We start from the raw sequence: 17,641 nt of genomic DNA on the forward strand, positions 1-17,641 counted from the left end.
CCAAAAAATGTACTATATATGTTGCTATAGTAAAATAGACTGCAAGACATGTCACAGAGATTATGTTATATGTATATAAAGTGCAGTGGGAATTATAACATATACATGTATGTATTTCAGTAGGTATCTGTGATATGTGCGCAGTCTGACTGATTTGAAGGACCTACGACAGCGCTCTGTCCTAAACAGTCGCTGATGCTCTTCCTGCCAAACTGCTTCTGTTTCCCTGTCAAATAAACAACATGCAAAATATAAAAGGCTTTGCAATGAATTTAGCCTGATCACACAAACATTTTACCCACAAATAAGTTTTTTTTCCTTCTTATATTATGTACTTTCATCTGCTCAGTCATGCCGGGGAAGTATTGTTTTTCTTTTTATTGATTTATTGTTTGTTTGTTTTTGTATTGCATGATTCTATTGTTACATTTTAATGTTTTTTTTAGTGCTCACGCCTGTGTGAGTTCATGGCCTTGAAGGACACTGGCATCAGACAATTAGGACAGGCCTCTATCAGCCAGAGGACTAAAAGGGGTTTGGTGGGAGGGATGAGAGACAATAGGAGATGCTGGAGAAAGAGTGGAGAGGCAGAGCAGGCTATGTATATGTCCCAGCCTTTGTAATGCTACAGACAGAAGTTTGAAACAGCTGGCAGTTCCAGAAAGTCAGGTGCAGGTGGAGTATAGACTCCTACACGATGTCTGTGAGTACTGCTCCACTAAAGTAAATCAAGTGACTGTCAGTTGTTTTCCAAGGCTGGGGTGCAGCACTTGGCAAGGTGGCAAGTAGATTGTTGTGTTTCTACTGTACTTGAGCACTCAAAGCACTTTAAAGAACAGGCTTCATGGAAATATGAAGGATGTTGTTTACACAGAAATATAACCCAGTGTATACAATTGTCTTCGAATGCCTCGAATCTGCCCAGTAGTACCGACTTCCTCATACTCAAGATGAAGAGTTTTGAAATAGAAAGTACACTCAAAGTTCACTGGAAACGTAAGTGTCAGTGGGCATGTTTCATCCAAGCTGAATCATAGCATGTTTCAACATTTGCAAGTTTCCCAACAATGAGAAATTCAAAAGATCATGAGATCTCTCAATATGAAAGTGTTGTCAGTTAAGTTCATTTGTTACTGCCCACTGTGGTGAACAGTTCTGTGAGACCAGATTATTCACATTGTTTGGTGACTTTTTATTGCTTTAATTTCAATATACCCAGATTTTCCAACTATGATGTGTCCGGTTAACTTTAGGCAAAATCTACAGTAAAGAGAAGTACTGAGGTATTTGAAATCATGTTAGAACAGAGATACAAAGATAAGTTATCACTGGGCTGGGCTTAAAATGGGCTTAATGATGTAAGTATTACGCTCGTATAAATCATTGTGCAACAAATCTGAACAAGCTTTCGGGAACTAGACTCAGACTAAGCAGTTCATTGTAAAATAACTTATTTCGCTTCCCAGGCTGTTGTTCTCATTGGTTCCCATCAGTTTGATCGACTCTTTTCGCTAAGTTGCCAATACGAGTTTACTCTCCTTGCTTCAGGTATGTACCTTTCAGTCTTTTCAACATTTAAATTTTTTAACTTTAACTTTTTTAACAAATTCCAAGAAGTAGAAAAGATAATTGTTAATTTAAATCTTGCCAGATCCAAATTTACTGGACTGTGTCAATGGCAATTTTAATGTTATTTATATGAAATAACATTAAGCTACAGAAATATATATATTTCTATAGCAAAATCAATAAAGACAATACAATAAATTATATAAGCAAACAATTACAATATTATGTGACTAAAAACAAACTGAAATAAAGAGACCACAACATAAAAAACCCCTGATAAGACTCAACATGAACTTAAATTCAAAGCCAAGGTAAAAAATGTGGTTTTCAGACAGGATTTAAAGACTGACTCTGCAGTAGGAATATCAAGTGGTTATACGAGAGTCTAGTGGATCCAACTCTCTATGCTTAAATCGAGACCTCGGCTACACTAAAACATCTGGGCAGATGATCTTGGTGCTCTTCTCGGATCATGTAATTTGAGCAGTTTGGTTTAAAAGCTGGGCACCATAGCATTTAAAGATTTGAAAGTAAGTAAAAGAATTTTCAAATCAATCCAAAAATAGACATGCAGCCAATGTAAACTTGCTAAAAACTGGAGTGACGTAATCTTGTGCTTTCTTTCAGTCTGTAGAACAAGAGGACAAAAAATGGAGTACAGAAGAGAAGTGCTTGTTGTTGCAATAATTTTCACAGTTGCCTGCAGCAAAGTAAGAATTAAGTTTCATACAAACAAATATTAGTAGGTTAAAACATTCTTTACTTAAAAATGTGTTTTTAAATGTGATATATCTCGATTAAAGGTGACCACACAGGAAACAAGACTACTGGATTTTCTAAATAACACAGATGTCGTAGATGACCAGTATGATGGATGCCGTGATGAGGCCATGAAGAAGTTCATCGAGTCAGACGTGTTAAAACGAGAACTAAATAACAGTAAAGGATTTCAGAAAGCGTGGAACAAAAGTATCGAGTGTTCAAAGCAGATCCCTGGAGGAAGAAAAGAGCATACTGCTGCACTTTCAGTCTATGTTAATGGGGATCGATCGTTCATACAAACACTGAACAAAGCAATAGAGACAATGGGTGGAAATGTTAGCATCTATGAAAACCACTTCCACTTCAAGTCTCTTCATTTCCTGCTGATGGACTCCATGAGGCTGCTGAAGCCAAAGGAGTGCAAGAACTTTTATGTTTTTCAAGATGGTCAAAACCAACCACAGAAAGGCTCCACAGTGAGATTTACAAGTTTCACCTTAGCTTATTCAAACTATGAAGAGCTAAAGAGTTTTGAAGATGTCGATGAAAATACGATTTTACATCTCACTTCTTGTTTCTTTGTCAACCTGAAAGACTATGTGTGCGGTCAAGAACAGGATGAAATACTCTTATCTCCAGCAGAAGTTTTCACTGTGGAACAAATGGAAACAAAAACTACATCGGATGGTGACGAATACCTCGAGATTGTTTTAAACCACTCAGGACTGAACAGCTCACACAACTGTTACAGCTTTCCACAGTAAGATTCATGTTCTCTCAATTAAAGTGAAAATTTTTTATACTTGTCTTACAAATATTAAACTTCAAAGTGCAAAGTTAACTTTCAGTGTAATGTTAAATATATAAATATGTTTTTTATGTTGTTTTTTATGGAGTAAGTACACAGTTATAACTGGGGGGGAAAGTGGCAAAAACAGGGACAATTTTCTGTCTACTTCTCCAGTGGAGCTGGGTGTAGCTTAGCATTATCAGAGAAACGGACATGTGTCAGCACATTTAAAGTACTTTCTTCTGCTTATCCAATTTAGGATGTCAGGAGGGCAGGAGACTACCACAGCTGTCACAGAGCAAGTCAGGTAAACTATTATTATTATTATTATTATTGTTATTATTATTATCCGTTGATTTATTTCTTCTTTTCCAATTCAGTGTTCCAGGAGGGCAGGAGACTACCACAGTAATCACAGACCGAAACAGGTAAATTATTATTATTATTATTATTATCATTCTTGTTATTATTATTATCCGTTGATTTATTTCTTCTTTTCCAATTCAGTGTTCCAGGAGGGCAGGAGACTGCCACAGTTGTCACAGACCGAAATAGGTAAATTATTATAATTATTATTATAAACAACAACAACAACAACAACAACAACAGTAATCTCTTCCTGTCTCTCTGCTTTGTTTCCATGTCTTCAGGTCTCCTCCAGCTGTTGTCTCCACCCTGTGGCTTGTATCGGTGCTTGTGGTCGTAGCTTTGTTTTCTTTAGCTGTTTAGCAAAAACAGTTATCATTCAGAGTTTCAGAGTTTTATCATCTACAGTATTGCTGTGATTCTTCATACAATTATTTGACACGTTATCTGACTGATTGTGTTGAATTAGTTGCAGTAATTATCTGCTTCTATCATATGTTATGAAATATAGACTGCATGACTTCAGAATATTTGATAAAGATTTTAAAGGAGTGCAGAAAATTGGTGTAAAATACGCTGTGTTCATATTTCAAGCTCACGTGCAACTGCAGTCTTTAGTGTACAACTCAAAAACTAAAATACTATAGAAAAGTATCTTTTACTATATATGTTGCTACAGTAAACTACACTTGAAGACATCTAACTACGGTGGCCCTGAAAGGCCAAACGGACTGCAACTTCAGAAAACACTTGCAAAAAGAAAAATGCTGCAAAAAGAAAAATGCTGCAAAAAGAAAAACACCTGCAAAAAGAAAAACACCTGCAAAAAGAAAAACGCTGCAAAAAGAAAAACACCTGCAAAAAGAAAAACACTGCAAAAGCACACAAAGCACAACGGAAATGTTTCTGGGGAGACAATAACCTGACGGACCAGTTGCACGAACCAAAACACGTATGTATGGCTGTATTCCAATTCAGGGTCTGCAGCCTTAAAGTACGCAGCCTTAATGGTCCTCAAGGGCTGCGTACTCAAAGACCGCTAAGGCCGGAAGTGCGGGGCTTGTAGGCTTGTGAAATGGGACAGTCTAGCCTCCATCGTGCTGCCCAGGTTGCCTAGCAATAGAGCTGGGCGATAAAACGATAACGATATGTATTGCGAAATAACTTTTTCTCGATAGAAAAATTAAACTATTGCAATAGGCCTCATCTCTCTTGTCCTCTTAAAAAAAAAAAAGAACAGCCAATCCAAATTAAGTAGCGCAGAGCCGAACCAATCACAGCCGCAGCGTCATGTCACGTGACTTGTTACGTACAGCACAAGCGCCAAGGTGCACATGTGTATTTGTTTTTGCAGCCGTGCAGCCCGGGTAATGAAGGAAATGAGTTTGCCGACTAGAGAAAAATCAACCGAGAGCGTGAGCGAAGGTTACCGAAGAAAAAACAGATGATGGTTCCAATACCGGAGAGCTTGTCGAACGGAAGGGCCACAGAAGTTCCGTAGTGTGAAGGTATTTCGGCTATTTCAAGTCTGACAAAAAACAGAGTAGCGCGCACTGTAAATTGTGCCGAAAGCAAGTCTGGAAATACAATAAAGCGGTGCATGCTCAATCTCTGACTGAAAGCGCTGATTCGTCATTCGGCTTTTGTCAGACTAAAGTAACTGTTAAAACTGTTTGAAAAGCTAAGCTTTACAACAAGGAGAGATTGAGAATTTCCTTTTAGTTTCTCAGTTTATTTGATATTGACAAAAGTTAGTCAATTTTGTCTGTTCTTCTGTAAAACGACCTAAGATTTATTTTTAGAATTAATATTTTGTTTCTAAGTGGAATTGACAATTTAATAGTCTGTTTTGTTTGTTCTATTTTGAAACTTAAACGCTTTAGCGGCTGCCTTTTGTGTAGTTTGCAATATTTGCCTTTATTTATCTGAAACTGAAGTCTCATGTTCCTTAAGTACATCTACCCTGTTGAACTTATTATGGGAAATAAATATTTTAATTAAAACAAGCTGCTAATTATTTCACATTTTACTTGTGAGCAACGGCACATTTAAATCTTACAAATATAGTTATTTGGCTTATATCGTGATATATATCGTTATCGCCTGAAATGAAAAAAACATATCGTGATATGAAAAAATCTTATATCGCCCAGCTCTACCTAGCAACCATGATACTAACAGCTGGAAACGTTTCATACAGCTTTGCTTGACAGAAATGAAGGAGAACATATTTTGTACATTTGTTTCTACATGAGCTTTGTGTGATTTGATAAGTATCTGAGGCTGAGACCACAGGACTGTAAAACATGATTGTTGGGCTTCATTTCAGTACTGAACAGTCATTTTAAGATTAGCTAGTAAATAACAATTAGCTAATGTTGTTCAGGAGACTAAAGTCATCTCACTTTGGTAATGTAAATATAGTATGGCCAATATTATAGTTATTATATTAATCATTATTAGTTATTACAACAGCGAGTTTCAACTCCGTATCAAATACTGAGCTTCAGTAAAGATTCAAGTTGCATTTATTTATATTTCCTATCACCTTAAATCTTCACTCAAAGACAAGTATCTGTGACAGTGTATCTATAGATGTATTATATTGTTGCACACTTGGATTAAAATGAATTGAAACCAGTGTGGTTTTGTGAGTTCGCCTTTACTGTATCTGCAAATATATATATTGACATAGCACAACGTTACACACTTTTGCAGTCTCACACAACTCTTATAGGCGCACTGCCTTATGGTTAGTCGTTAAACTCAAATCACTAATATTCCTTACAGTACAACAATGAAATAAACATAAACAAAAGATAGTGTGATCCACCAGTCTATATCTGCTGTGATTACAGCCCGGTACAGGTATAAATCCACAAAAGCGCCACGAGGTTTCCGCACAAACTAATGAATTAGCTCTAGCTGCTAATCGTTAGCTTCACGGCTAATTCACATCGCTACCAATAACTTATATACTAATGACACATAATGGGGATTAACGGCCAACTTTCCCACATTCTCTGCGACCCCGTGGACTCATCTGTAGATACATTTTAAGTTATTTACCATCTTGTATCTGCTTACCTGCAAATATATACCGGTATGTAGACATAGCACAACGTTTCACACTTTTGCAGTTTCACACAACTCTTATAGGCGCACTGCCTTATGGTTAGTGGCTGGGCTTATTTACTCCCGCTAGAGCTGCTCATTTTAGGGGATACTCCCTCTTGTGGTGTAACGGAGGAATAACTACCCTTCCTGCACTATGTCATTTTTGGAGACTGGGGCACACATTATTTTACAACAATCAAAGAAAATACATACTTGAACAATCAGACCATTTAACTAACTATAATATTGTAACTAAAGATTATTGGGGGGTGTCCTGTTTTGTCCACAATGTCTTTCTTGTCCTTACAATATATAAGAGACAAATATTGTTCTTTTAATATGTTGGCATTACTAAATTTGGCTCAGTGCTTACATATATGTGTAAAAAGAAAATGTACGAGCTGTGATAACTGTTTCTGATAGAATGAAGAGTAGACAGATATATTAAATATTCCTTTATTGGGTGAGAAAATCAGACCATGTCATAACTGCTTTAAGTCATACAGAATAGATATCAGAGCCTTAAACAGGCTGACTTCTGCTAAATGGGTCAAACTACAAAGTCTACAAACACATAACATCCTTATAGAATATGATGTAACACTATAGATCAACTTACCTCAGAATATATAAAGCATATAAACAATTACAGCAATATGATGCAACAAACACAGCAGTACTACTAATCCAAAATACTCAAAGCTTCATAGAACTGAAACAAACATTTATTTTTAGCTCCATTCTGCTGCTGATACATACTTTAGGTTTCTGAACATTAAACTTGTTGCTGCCTTTCATAGTGTGTAACTTGAAGGCCCTGAGTACTTTCTCCCACACTGAAAACACTGGAATGATAACATTATTTGAACATTACCTAATAAGACTGATTCAGGACAGACAATTAGTTATAACTTTCCTAGCAGTCCTTCACAAACAGGGAACAGTCTGTCTATTCTCTCCATCTGTCAGCTGCTGCTGGCTCTTCCTCCTCCTCTTCCTCACACACTGCTGAGTTTGTCCTGGTGGATCATCAGGGGTGCAAAGCCTCACAGATGATGTGCAGCAGTGGGTCCCTCAGTCTGTCCTCACTCTGGACACTTGCAGTTGTCACACATGGAAATCAAATGTGGGATAAGCTGCAGGATTCAAACACAAGTGTAACTTATAAATACATGTTCATACTCTTATTCCACAATCAGAGAGAAAGAAACAGAGAGAGAGTGCAGGACAGACAGACAGGTGACAGTCTCAGGTGTATACACTGCTACAAAACAGCACAAGAGAAGGAGGATTTAGTGTTTGTGTTATTACGAGTGCTAAACAAGAAGAGTTCCAGATGGTCCAGTGGACACATGTGTGACTCCTGTGATTAAAGCATCTTTCTTTCAGCTTAACGAGTGAACCGTCAGCTCGTTCAAACACACGTTCAAGTCCGTTTGGCTCGACACCACCGAACAGAGGCAGCAATATAACATAGCTAACATTAACAGTGCAGTGAATCCTGCTTGTGCTGTGATATTCAGGACTGCAAACCGAGCAGCATCACTGACTTTCAGCTTGTTGTGTTTGTGAATATAAGACTGACTTTAATTATCCATAAAATCATCACATTCTCTGTAGGATTAAGGTCAACTATCGAACGGCGTATAAAGTAAAGGCTTTAAAACAAAGTAAACGCTGAAAGTACAAACATCGCTATGTCACATAACTTTGCTGGCATGTGGCCAACAGTAATGTTTTAATGTTCTTCATTATTAAACATTTGCACATAAATAAGTTTACTCTTTGGCCGCCCCGCTTCCACCGTTTTTTTCGGCAAAATTATCCACACCACCGCCGCGCTATGAAGTCTGGGATATGTTTTAATCGGCCTTAAAATGCGGCCTTTAAGGCTGCAGACCCTGAATTGGGATACAGCCTATATCTTCCTAGGACCTGGCGTCCACATATGTGGACATCACATTTTGGGTTATTTAGACTCAATTTTGCTCTACAAGGGCCTGATATCCACTTACGAGGACATTATACTGCTACTGTTCTATTGAAATTTTAAACAAATATCCTCATTTGTGGCTCTCATTTTTCATTGAAACGAAAATTTGGTAAAAAATAAAAACATTCATCGGGCCCCAATATGCCCAAATATCACAGAGAAATTAAAAATGCATGCTGTGGAAGAGTTGGGGTCTTAGGAGGATATTCCAGATATCTGTAGTATTATTAGAATCATATGATTACAACACATTTACCTCTCCTCCTTCTTTGAAGTGTCTCCCAGTCCCAGTGCACTTGTTAGCATGTTTTGGTTGGTGCAACTGGTCCGTCGGGTTATTGTCTCCCCAGAAACATTTCCGTTGTGTTTTGTGTGCTTTTGCAGCATTTTTCTTTTTGCAGGTGTTTTTCTTTTTTGCAGCGTTTTTCTTTTTGCAGGTGTTTTTCTTTTTGCAGCGTTTTTCTTTTTGCAGTGTTTTTCTTTTTGCAGGTGTTTTTCTTTTTGCAGTGTTTTTCTTTTTGCAGGTGTTTTTCTTTTTGCAGCGTTTTTCCTTTTGCAGCATTTTTCTTTTTGCAGGTGTTTTTCTTTTTGCAGCGTTTTTCTTTTTGCAGGTGTTTTTCTTTTTGCAGCGTTTTTCTTTTTGCAGGTGTTTTTCTTTTTGCAGGTGTTTTTCTTTTTGCAGGTGTTTTTCTTTTTGCAGCGTTTTTCTTTTTGCAGCATTTTTCTTTTTGCAGGTGTTTTTCTTTTTGCAGCGTTTTTCTTTTTGCAGCATTTTTCTTTTTGCAAGTGTTTTCTGAAGTTGCAGTCCGTTTGGCCTCTCAGGGCCACCATATCTAACAGAGATTCTGATATATGTACATAAAGTGCAATGTGAGTGATAACATATACTGGTTTGAAGGACCTACGACAGCACTCTGTCCCAAACAGTCGCTGATGCTCTTCCTGCCAAACTGCTTCTGTCCAATAAACAACATGCAAAATATAAAAGGCTTTGCAATTTAATTTAATCTGATTACACAAACATTTTACCCACAAATAAGTCTGTTGTTTTTCTCATGTTACATTTAAAAATTCCAAAAAATTCTCCAAACTAAATAACAGAATACGTCACTGGTGCAGTAGCAGGGCGATAATTACAAACACTCATCACTAGACTTCACATTATTGGTATTAAAGCTGATCTCACACACACACCAACATTCACTGTAAAGGCTAAATGATATTTGTATTTGTCTGCGAGACAGCAACAAAATCTTTAAATATAATACCTAAATACTGTTAATACACAAATATACAGAAAAATCACACAGTTCACATGGCACATGCTTCCGCAGCTAACAGTATCAGCAAGCACTTGTGAATTTACATGTACAAACATGAAACACAGGTAACATCTGAACACGTTCAACAACAGTGTCACTAAAACTGATTTAAAGACATTAAAATCAGTAAAGCAACATTACTTTGACACTGAAGTTAATCACAGCCCCTGAGAAACAGTGCACCTCACTACGTATAGAGCATGTTTGTGTGAGTAAACAAAGACATGAACATTTTAGAATGCAGAATAAACACAAAGAATGTGTGCTTCAATTCAAAGATAATTTGAATAGTTTTCTTCAATCTTTTAACACAGGTTCTCTCCTGTGAAATACAAGTTAAAAAAACCCTATATACTAATAGGTAAGTCTAATATATAATATATATTAGTGCTGTCAAACAATTAAAATGTTTAATCAGATTCATCACAGGGTTACTGTGGAATTATTTTGATTAATCACGATTAAATATCATTCATTTTTATTCTATATTAATCGCATTTCATTTTGCATGAGCAAACAGACTCGAGAAAAAAGGGAAAATATACACACTTAACATGTTTATTGAACATCTTGAACATTCATGTTAACAAAAAACTCTGTAAACATGTATCCACTCTCTCTGTCACTCTTGGGGAGGCACTTCAAGTCCTTGAAACAAGGAACCAAAGCTGTCTAAAGCGCGTGTTCTCAGCGATATTAATAGGTCTGCAGTTTGTTGCAATCCACTTGGCAATTGTGTCAGTCACCGTGTTGCAGCATCCCCGACTAACGTATGCTTCGCGTCAATGTGATATTTTAAACTGAAAGTGCTTCAGTGACAAGAAAATTCCTTCTTGCACAATGTGCGTAATACTTTATGTCAGTCGACTGTTCCGTCTTGTTATTTTTTTTAATACTCAAATTTCCCATCGAGAGGGCCAATGGATGTTTATCATCTTCCAGATTGAGTTGATTTGTTCAGCTGCCCGTCGCTACCAGATCTACTGCCCATTTGCGCATGTGCGAAGGTAACTCTACTTGGACAAACTGCCCAAAATGCATTGAAAGAGAAATATCAGGGATTTTGAGTCATTCTGCACGCCGAATGCATTAATTGCGTTAACAATTTTAATGGCGGATTAATTTGCGTTAACTCGTTAATTTTGACAGCACTAGAAAATTTACAAGTAAAGAAGGTGGCAATGATGTCAAGGGTTGACAAAGCCAGAATAAACTGATGAAATTTAATATCCCTGATGCTTTGTGCAAGAGCTGCCTGTTTACTTTATTCAATACTGCAAATATGTGTATAATCTTTTATATACAATTCTGAAAAATCTATTGTACTCACAACAGTGGTGAAAAAGAAAGTCTTAAAAAAACAAATTAATTACTCATACCAATGTTATTCAGACCATCAGGAAATGGTGGGAAAAAATATCAAATCATCACATCAAGAATTACAGATTTGGTTAGAACTTGACTGGCACATGCTGACTGCTTTCTTTTTACTACCAGGATAGGAGAGAGCAGAGGAGATTAATAGTGCAGACTAGAATTAAGAGTGAGACACCAAACATGAGGAAAGATGAAGAACAGCTGAGCATCCAAAAGACAAAAACACAGTTTATTACAGTTTAAAAAGAAGCTATGAGTCCATAGTTGGAAAAGTTTAACAGTAGAGCTAAATGCTGTCAGCATACGATCTTGCATATGACTTCAAGGTTTTACTCCTGCTGGTTAAAGTAAAAATAATAATGAATGACTCATGTTTATAGGATAATTTAGTTACAGACAGACTAACACACCTGACAATGTGCAACAATCTGGGACAATTTTCCCTTTAAAATATAGTAAACACCCTTAAAAATGTGATGTTACTGAGTGAAAATCCAAAACATTTATGCAAAGACATTTTTTCCATAAGACTGTGACTGCTGTAATGAAGTCCCATTTTTAAAGCACCATGTATGCTGTGTAATAAAAGCCCACTACCTATGTGTTACTAAAAAAGACAACATATAACGCTTACACAATTTCTTACAAATTTTCAGACTTATGACCAGAAACATCCTAATCTTGATCTAATAAAACAAATAAAACTCTCCAAAATAGCATTTAATATCTAAATATAAAGTATCAAATATATTCAGATGTGTTGGTAAAGCTGTACGATGGACTGGTTTGTACTCACCTGTAACTGAGCCAGCAGTAGATGATGATATTGCCAACAACAGCGCTGTCAGGGAAGTTTGCTGGATGTACTTCTTATTGATTTATTGTTTGTTTTTTGCATTGCATGAGTTAATCTTTAATGGTTGTGAATTTTATTTCATGCTTTTATTGTAAATTTGTTGATTTTTTTAGTGCTCACACCTGTGTGAGTTCATGGTCTTGAAGGACACTGGCATCAGCCAATCAGGACAGACCTCTATCAGCCAGAGGGCTAAAAGGGGTTTAGTGGGAGGGATGAGAGACACTGGGAGACGCAGGAGAGTGAGTGGAGAGGCAGAGCAGGGCTTGACTGTGTCCCAGCCTTTGTAATGCTACAGACAGAAGTGTGAAACAACTGGCAGTTCCAGAAAATCAGCTGCAATCAGAGTATAGATGTCTGCTCGATGTCTGTGAGTACTCTCCACTAAAGAAATTAAATCAAGATTTGGTGCTTCAGGAGCAAGTGACTGTCAGTCATTTTCCAAGGTCAGGGTGGAGCAGGGTGAAATAAAAAGTGCACTGAAAAGGTGTCAGTGGGCATGTTTCATCCAAGCTGAATCAGGGCATGTTTTAACATTTCCAAGTTTTTAGTTTAGCTCTTCAGGTGGGCAAAACTGAAAAATTCAAAAGTGGCTAGATCATGACACCTCCCAACATCAAACTGTTGTCAGTTAAGTTCATTTGTTACTGCCCAGTGTGGTGAACAGTTCTGTGAGACCAAATTATTCACATTGTTTGGTGCATTTTCATTCCTTAAATTTCAAGATACCCAGATTTTCCAACTATGATTGCTGGTGCCTCCTGTTTACTTTAGGCAAAAACTGCAATGAAGAAGTACTGAGGTATTTGAAATCATGTTAGAACAGAGATACAAAGATATGCTATCACTGGGCTGGGCTTAAAGTGGCTAAATTATCTAAGTGTTACTCTGGTTATAAATCATTGTGCAACAAATCTGAACAAGCTTTTGGGAACTAGACTCAGACTAAGGAGTTCATTGTAAAATAACTTGTTTCACTTCCCAGGCTTTGTTCTCTCTGGTTCCCATCAGTTTGATCGACTCTTTTCGCTAAGTTGCTAATACGAGTTCAGTCTCCTTGCTTCAGGTATGTACCTTTCAGTCTTTTCAACATTTTAATTTTTTAACTTGCCGAATTCCAGGAGGTAGAGAAGATAATTGTTAATTTAAATCTTGCCAGATCCAAATTTACTGGACTGTGTCAATGTCAATTTTAATGTTATTTGGATGGCATATTTCAATAGTAAGACCAATAAAGTAAAGACAATGAATTATATAAGCAAACAAATACAATATAATGTGCCTAAAAACAAAGTAAAACTAAGAAACCACAACATAAAAAACCCAGATGGGACACAAACTGAACTTAAATTAAAAGCCAAGGTAAAAAATTAAGCTACGTAATACGTGTACGTCTACGTACACGAGCGACGTAATCTTCCCTTTAATACCTGTTAAATGACTTGCAGCAACATTTTGAATTTTGAATGCAGTGGAGAGATGAGTGTTCAAGACACAAATACAGAGAACTGTAGTAGTCCAGTCCAGACTTAGTGTAAGTCTGTTGTATGTAAAATGTCACAGAGCTGTTTTTTGACTACATGTGATCCTGCAGTGCTTTCTTTCAGTCTGTAGAAGAAGAGGACAAAAAATGGAGTACAGAAGAAAAGTGCTTATTGTTGCAATAATTTTCACAGTTGCCTGCAGCAAAGTAAGAATTAAGTTTCATACAAACAAATATTAGAAGGTTAAAACATTCTTTACTTAAAAATGTGTTTTTAAATGTGATATATCTCGATTAAAGGTGACCACACAGGAAACAAGACTACTGGATTTTCTAAATAGCACAGATGTCGTAGATGACCAGTACAATGGATGCCGTGATGAGGCCATGAAGAAGTTCATCGAGTCAGACGTGTTAAAACGAGAACTAAGCAACAGTGAAGGATTTCAGAAAGCGTGGAATAAAAGTATCGAGTGTTCAAAGAAGATTCCTGGAGGAAGAAAAGAGCATACTGCTGCACTTTCAGTCTATCTTAATGGGGATCACAATTTCATACAAACACTGAACAAAGCAATAGAGACAATGGGTGGAAATGTTAGCATCTATGAAAACCACTTCCACTTCAAGTCTCTTCATTTCCTGCTGATGGACTCCATGAGGCTGCTGAAGCCAAAGGAGTGCAAGAACGTTTATGTTCTGCTAAGTGGTCAAAACCAACCACAGAAAGGCTCCACAGTGAGATTTCCTAGTTTCACCTCAGCTTATTCAGACTATGAAAAGCTAAAAAGTGAAACTGATCTGTATGAGGAGGTCGTTTTAAATCTCACTTCTTGCTTTTTTGTCAACCTGAAAGACTATGTGTGCGGCCAAGAACAGGATGAAATACTCTTGTCTCCAGCAGAAGTTTTCACTGTGGAGGACATAAATAGCAAACTTGTGGATGCAGATGAAGATTCTCAATATGTAGAAATTGTCTTGAAACATTCAGGACTTGAAAGCTCACACAACTGCTACATCTTTTCACGGTAAGAGTCACAGTCTCTCAAACAAAGTGAAAAAGTTTGACAATTTCCATGTTAGTTTTACAAATGTTTAGTATGGGAATGTAAAGTCAACATTCAAAATATTTTTAAAGATATAAATATTTAAATATTTGAAAAAGTTTAAATTTTACATGTAAGTGCATATAATAAAATATGTTTGTTGCATCTGTTATAACTTAGTGCTTGTAAATAGTGTCTGTACAAAGTAATAACTGGAAGATACTCAGCATTTTAACATCCTGAGAAACCCAGAGGCTTTTCCTTCTGGAAACCAGTCATGTAGGTTATTACCCGGCCATCTTCAGGTCCCTGATTGGGGTGCTGGTTTGCTCTATTGTCCTACTGAGGGACTTCAGGTGAGGCACTTCAACATGAGGCCCCGGGCAGACCCATGACAAGCTGAAGAGATTACATCTCTTGGCTAGCTTCAGAATGCCTTGATGTCCCCCAAAAAGAGCAGGTAGCCAGGGAGAGGGAGGTTTAGAAAATCTGCTTTGACTGTTACCCCCGTGAGTTGGATAAGGGACAGTGTGTATGTATGAATATTACAGTAATCCCCCTTTCTGCTTTGTTTCCATGTCTTTAGGTCTCCTCCAGCTGTTGTCTCCATCCTGTGGCTTGTATCAGTGCTTTCGGCCTTATCTTTGTTTTGTTTTTTAGCTGTTTAGCAAAAACAGTTATCATTCAGTTTTCTGGGTTTTATCATCTACAATATTGCTGCAAATATTCATACAATGTCAAAAAAATGGTTCATGTCATATTTATCTGAAAGATCTTTTACTGTTTGTATGACTCAAGTGATGTCCAAATCAACAGTTTTGCCTTGTGGAGTGCCTCAGGGATCTGTCCTGGGTCCAATTCCCTTTTTGCTTTATATATATTTCACCTAGGCCAAATTAAATGGGGGCTACAATAATATCGCCCATCATCTCTATGCTGATTAGATTCAGTTATACTGCTCTTTTAAAGTCTCTGAGTTTTATAAATTGTCTAGTTTAAGTAATTGCCTGACAGAAATCAAGCAACGGTTAAACGACAACTTCCTCCAGCTAAATTATGATAAAACAGAAACTTTGATTATTGTTCCCGACCATATGATCTCAGAAATTAGGCAGCATCAGCTTCTTAGAGCCTTCTGTTAAATCGAGCCTTAGAAACCTTGGTGTCATATTTGACAGCTCCGTTTCCCTTGAGCAACATTCCAAATGGCTGGTCCAGAACTGTTTTTATCATCCAAGGAATATTTCAAAACTCGGACTAATGGTGTCAAAGGCTGAACTTGAGATGATTATTCATGCTTTTATTTCTTCCCGTTTGGATTATTGGAATGGTCTTTTTACTTGTTTTAACAAATTAGCTTTAAATCATCCTCAGACTGTGAAGATTGCTGCAGCAAGACTCTCAACAGGCACCAACAGAAGATCACATATCACTCCAGTTTTAGCCTCCCTTCACTGGTTGCCTGTAAGTTTTAGGTTTCATTGAAAAATGTTAGTTCTAACCTTTAGGGACCTACATGTTCAAGCTTCCCAGTACATATCTCACCTGCTGAAATCGCATTCCACTTCCCGATCTCTAAGGTCATCAGGTCAGAGACTGCCGGTGGCCCCATGCACTCAATTCAAAACTCGTGGTGATTGGGCCTTTCGGGCAGTGGCACCACGGTTGTGGAATTCTCTTCCACTATTTTTACGCTGTTACTGACTCCACTGATTCTTTTAAAAAGCAGTTGGTGACATTTTTATATAGACAAGCTTTCAATTAGTTTGTTGTTTTTATGTTGTATTTTATTGTTTTACATTGTTATGTTGTATTTTCATGCTTTGTATTGTGAAGCATCTTGTGATTTTTATCTGGGAAAAGCGCTATATAAATAAATTTTTACTTACTTACTTACAATTATTTGGGACGTTATCTGACAGATTGTGATGAATAACTTTGTCTTAGTAGTAATTTTCTGCTTCTGTGCTTATGCTATGAATTATAGACTTCATTACTTCAGAATATTTGATAAAGATTTTAAAGGGGTGCAAAATACTAGAACTAGAAATACACTAACTGCGATCGAGTGTTATTATTTCCAATACTGCTTTGATTATTCATATAACTGTTTGGCGCTTTATTTGCCAGATTGTGGTATGTGCCAAATTTGGTATTACAATAGGGTGCCAAGGTATTGTGTAATTTTGTTTTTTGCTTCTATCATATGTTATGAATTATAGACTCAGTTTACATCTTTTTTATGCATGTTAGAAAAATATACTGCAAACTTTGTTTGTTATTTCTTGTCAAGTATTGTGCGCCTTTAAAAGGATGATAAGAAATGAGAGATGGGAATAACTTGCAGCAAATGTTCCTGCTTCTAAAGACATCAGGAATTTCTGTTTCCCTGTCAAATAAACAACATGGAAATTTTAAATAGCTTCGCAATTAATTTAATCTGATCACACAAATAGACAAATACGTTTGTTTTTCCTCGTGTTACATTTACAAAGCCTAACAGGTTTGTACCAGTAACAGGGCGGTAATTACTGCCTAAATGTAACACTCATCATTAGGTTACACAATAGTGATACAAAAGCTTCTCTCTCTCTCTCTCTCTCTCCCTCTCTCTCTCTCTCTCTCCCAGACAGAGACACACACACACACACACACACACACACACAGGTTTCCACCTTATGCGGGGACCAAATTATTTTTGATCATCACTTGTTGGGACTAAGACTCTGGAGGCATGATAAATCAAGTACACCAAACATGTCTTTGTTAGCTTATACACAACTTCAAACATCTGAATTGAAGTCGTGTCTGCACCACCAATCCTGAAATCACTTTACTTTGTAACTTGGTTTTATTATAGCTATAGAAACAGGTATTAATAATAAAGTTGGTACAGTTTTGTTGAGTTAATTCTTAGGTGCAATAGGGGAGAGACTGGCTGGGTTAAGGGATTTGATTGGGCA

General features: G+C 37.0%; 1 protein-coding gene across 7 annotated transcripts; it reads left to right on the top strand.

The window, feature by feature from the left end:
* The first annotated feature begins 356 nt into the window (after nucleotides 1-356).
* Nucleotides 357-17,099, top strand: LOC100698242 (ecto-ADP-ribosyltransferase 4). Of its 7 annotated transcripts, none has more exons than XM_025907661.1 (7): nucleotides 357-1,548; nucleotides 2,197-2,279; nucleotides 2,373-3,091; nucleotides 3,381-3,428; nucleotides 3,502-3,549; nucleotides 3,629-3,676; nucleotides 15,265-17,099. In XM_025907661.1, the coding sequence occupies exons 2-7, from the start codon at nucleotides 2,220-2,222 to the stop codon at nucleotides 15,344-15,346; spliced, it is 1,005 nt and encodes a 334-aa protein (XP_025763446.1). In that variant the 5' UTR covers nucleotides 357-1,548; nucleotides 2,197-2,219; the 3' UTR covers nucleotides 15,347-17,099. The 7 variants fall into 7 exon arrangements, with proteins under 7 accessions (XP_025763446.1, XP_025763445.1, XP_025763447.1 ...); XM_025907660.1 differs by lacking the exon at nucleotides 357-1,548 and adding an exon at nucleotides 1,562-2,099; XM_025907662.1 differs by lacking the exons at nucleotides 357-1,548; nucleotides 15,265-17,099 and adding an exon at nucleotides 3,772-4,048 and having other exon boundaries at nucleotides 1,565-2,279.
* Nucleotides 17,100-17,641: the final 542 nt, after the last annotated feature.

Source organism: Oreochromis niloticus, linkage group LG6, assembly GCF_001858045.2.
Source record: "Oreochromis niloticus isolate F11D_XX linkage group LG6, O_niloticus_UMD_NMBU, whole genome shotgun sequence".
NCBI lineage: Eukaryota > Metazoa > Chordata > Actinopteri > Cichliformes > Cichlidae > Oreochromis > Oreochromis niloticus.

Bases quoted from the DNA above. Each gene is read 5' to 3' on its own strand.
- LOC100698242 (XM_025907661.1), top strand. From the start codon at position 2,220: ATGGAGTACAGAAGAGAAGTGCTTGTTGTTGCAATAATTTTCACAGTT. The intron at 3,092-3,380 runs GTAAGATTCATG...TATCCAATTTAG, and splicing joins AACTGTTACAGCTTTCCACA to GATGTCAGGAGGGCAGGAGA. The intron at 3,429-3,501 runs GTAAACTATTAT...TTTCCAATTCAG, and splicing joins GCTGTCACAGAGCAAGTCAG to TGTTCCAGGAGGGCAGGAGA.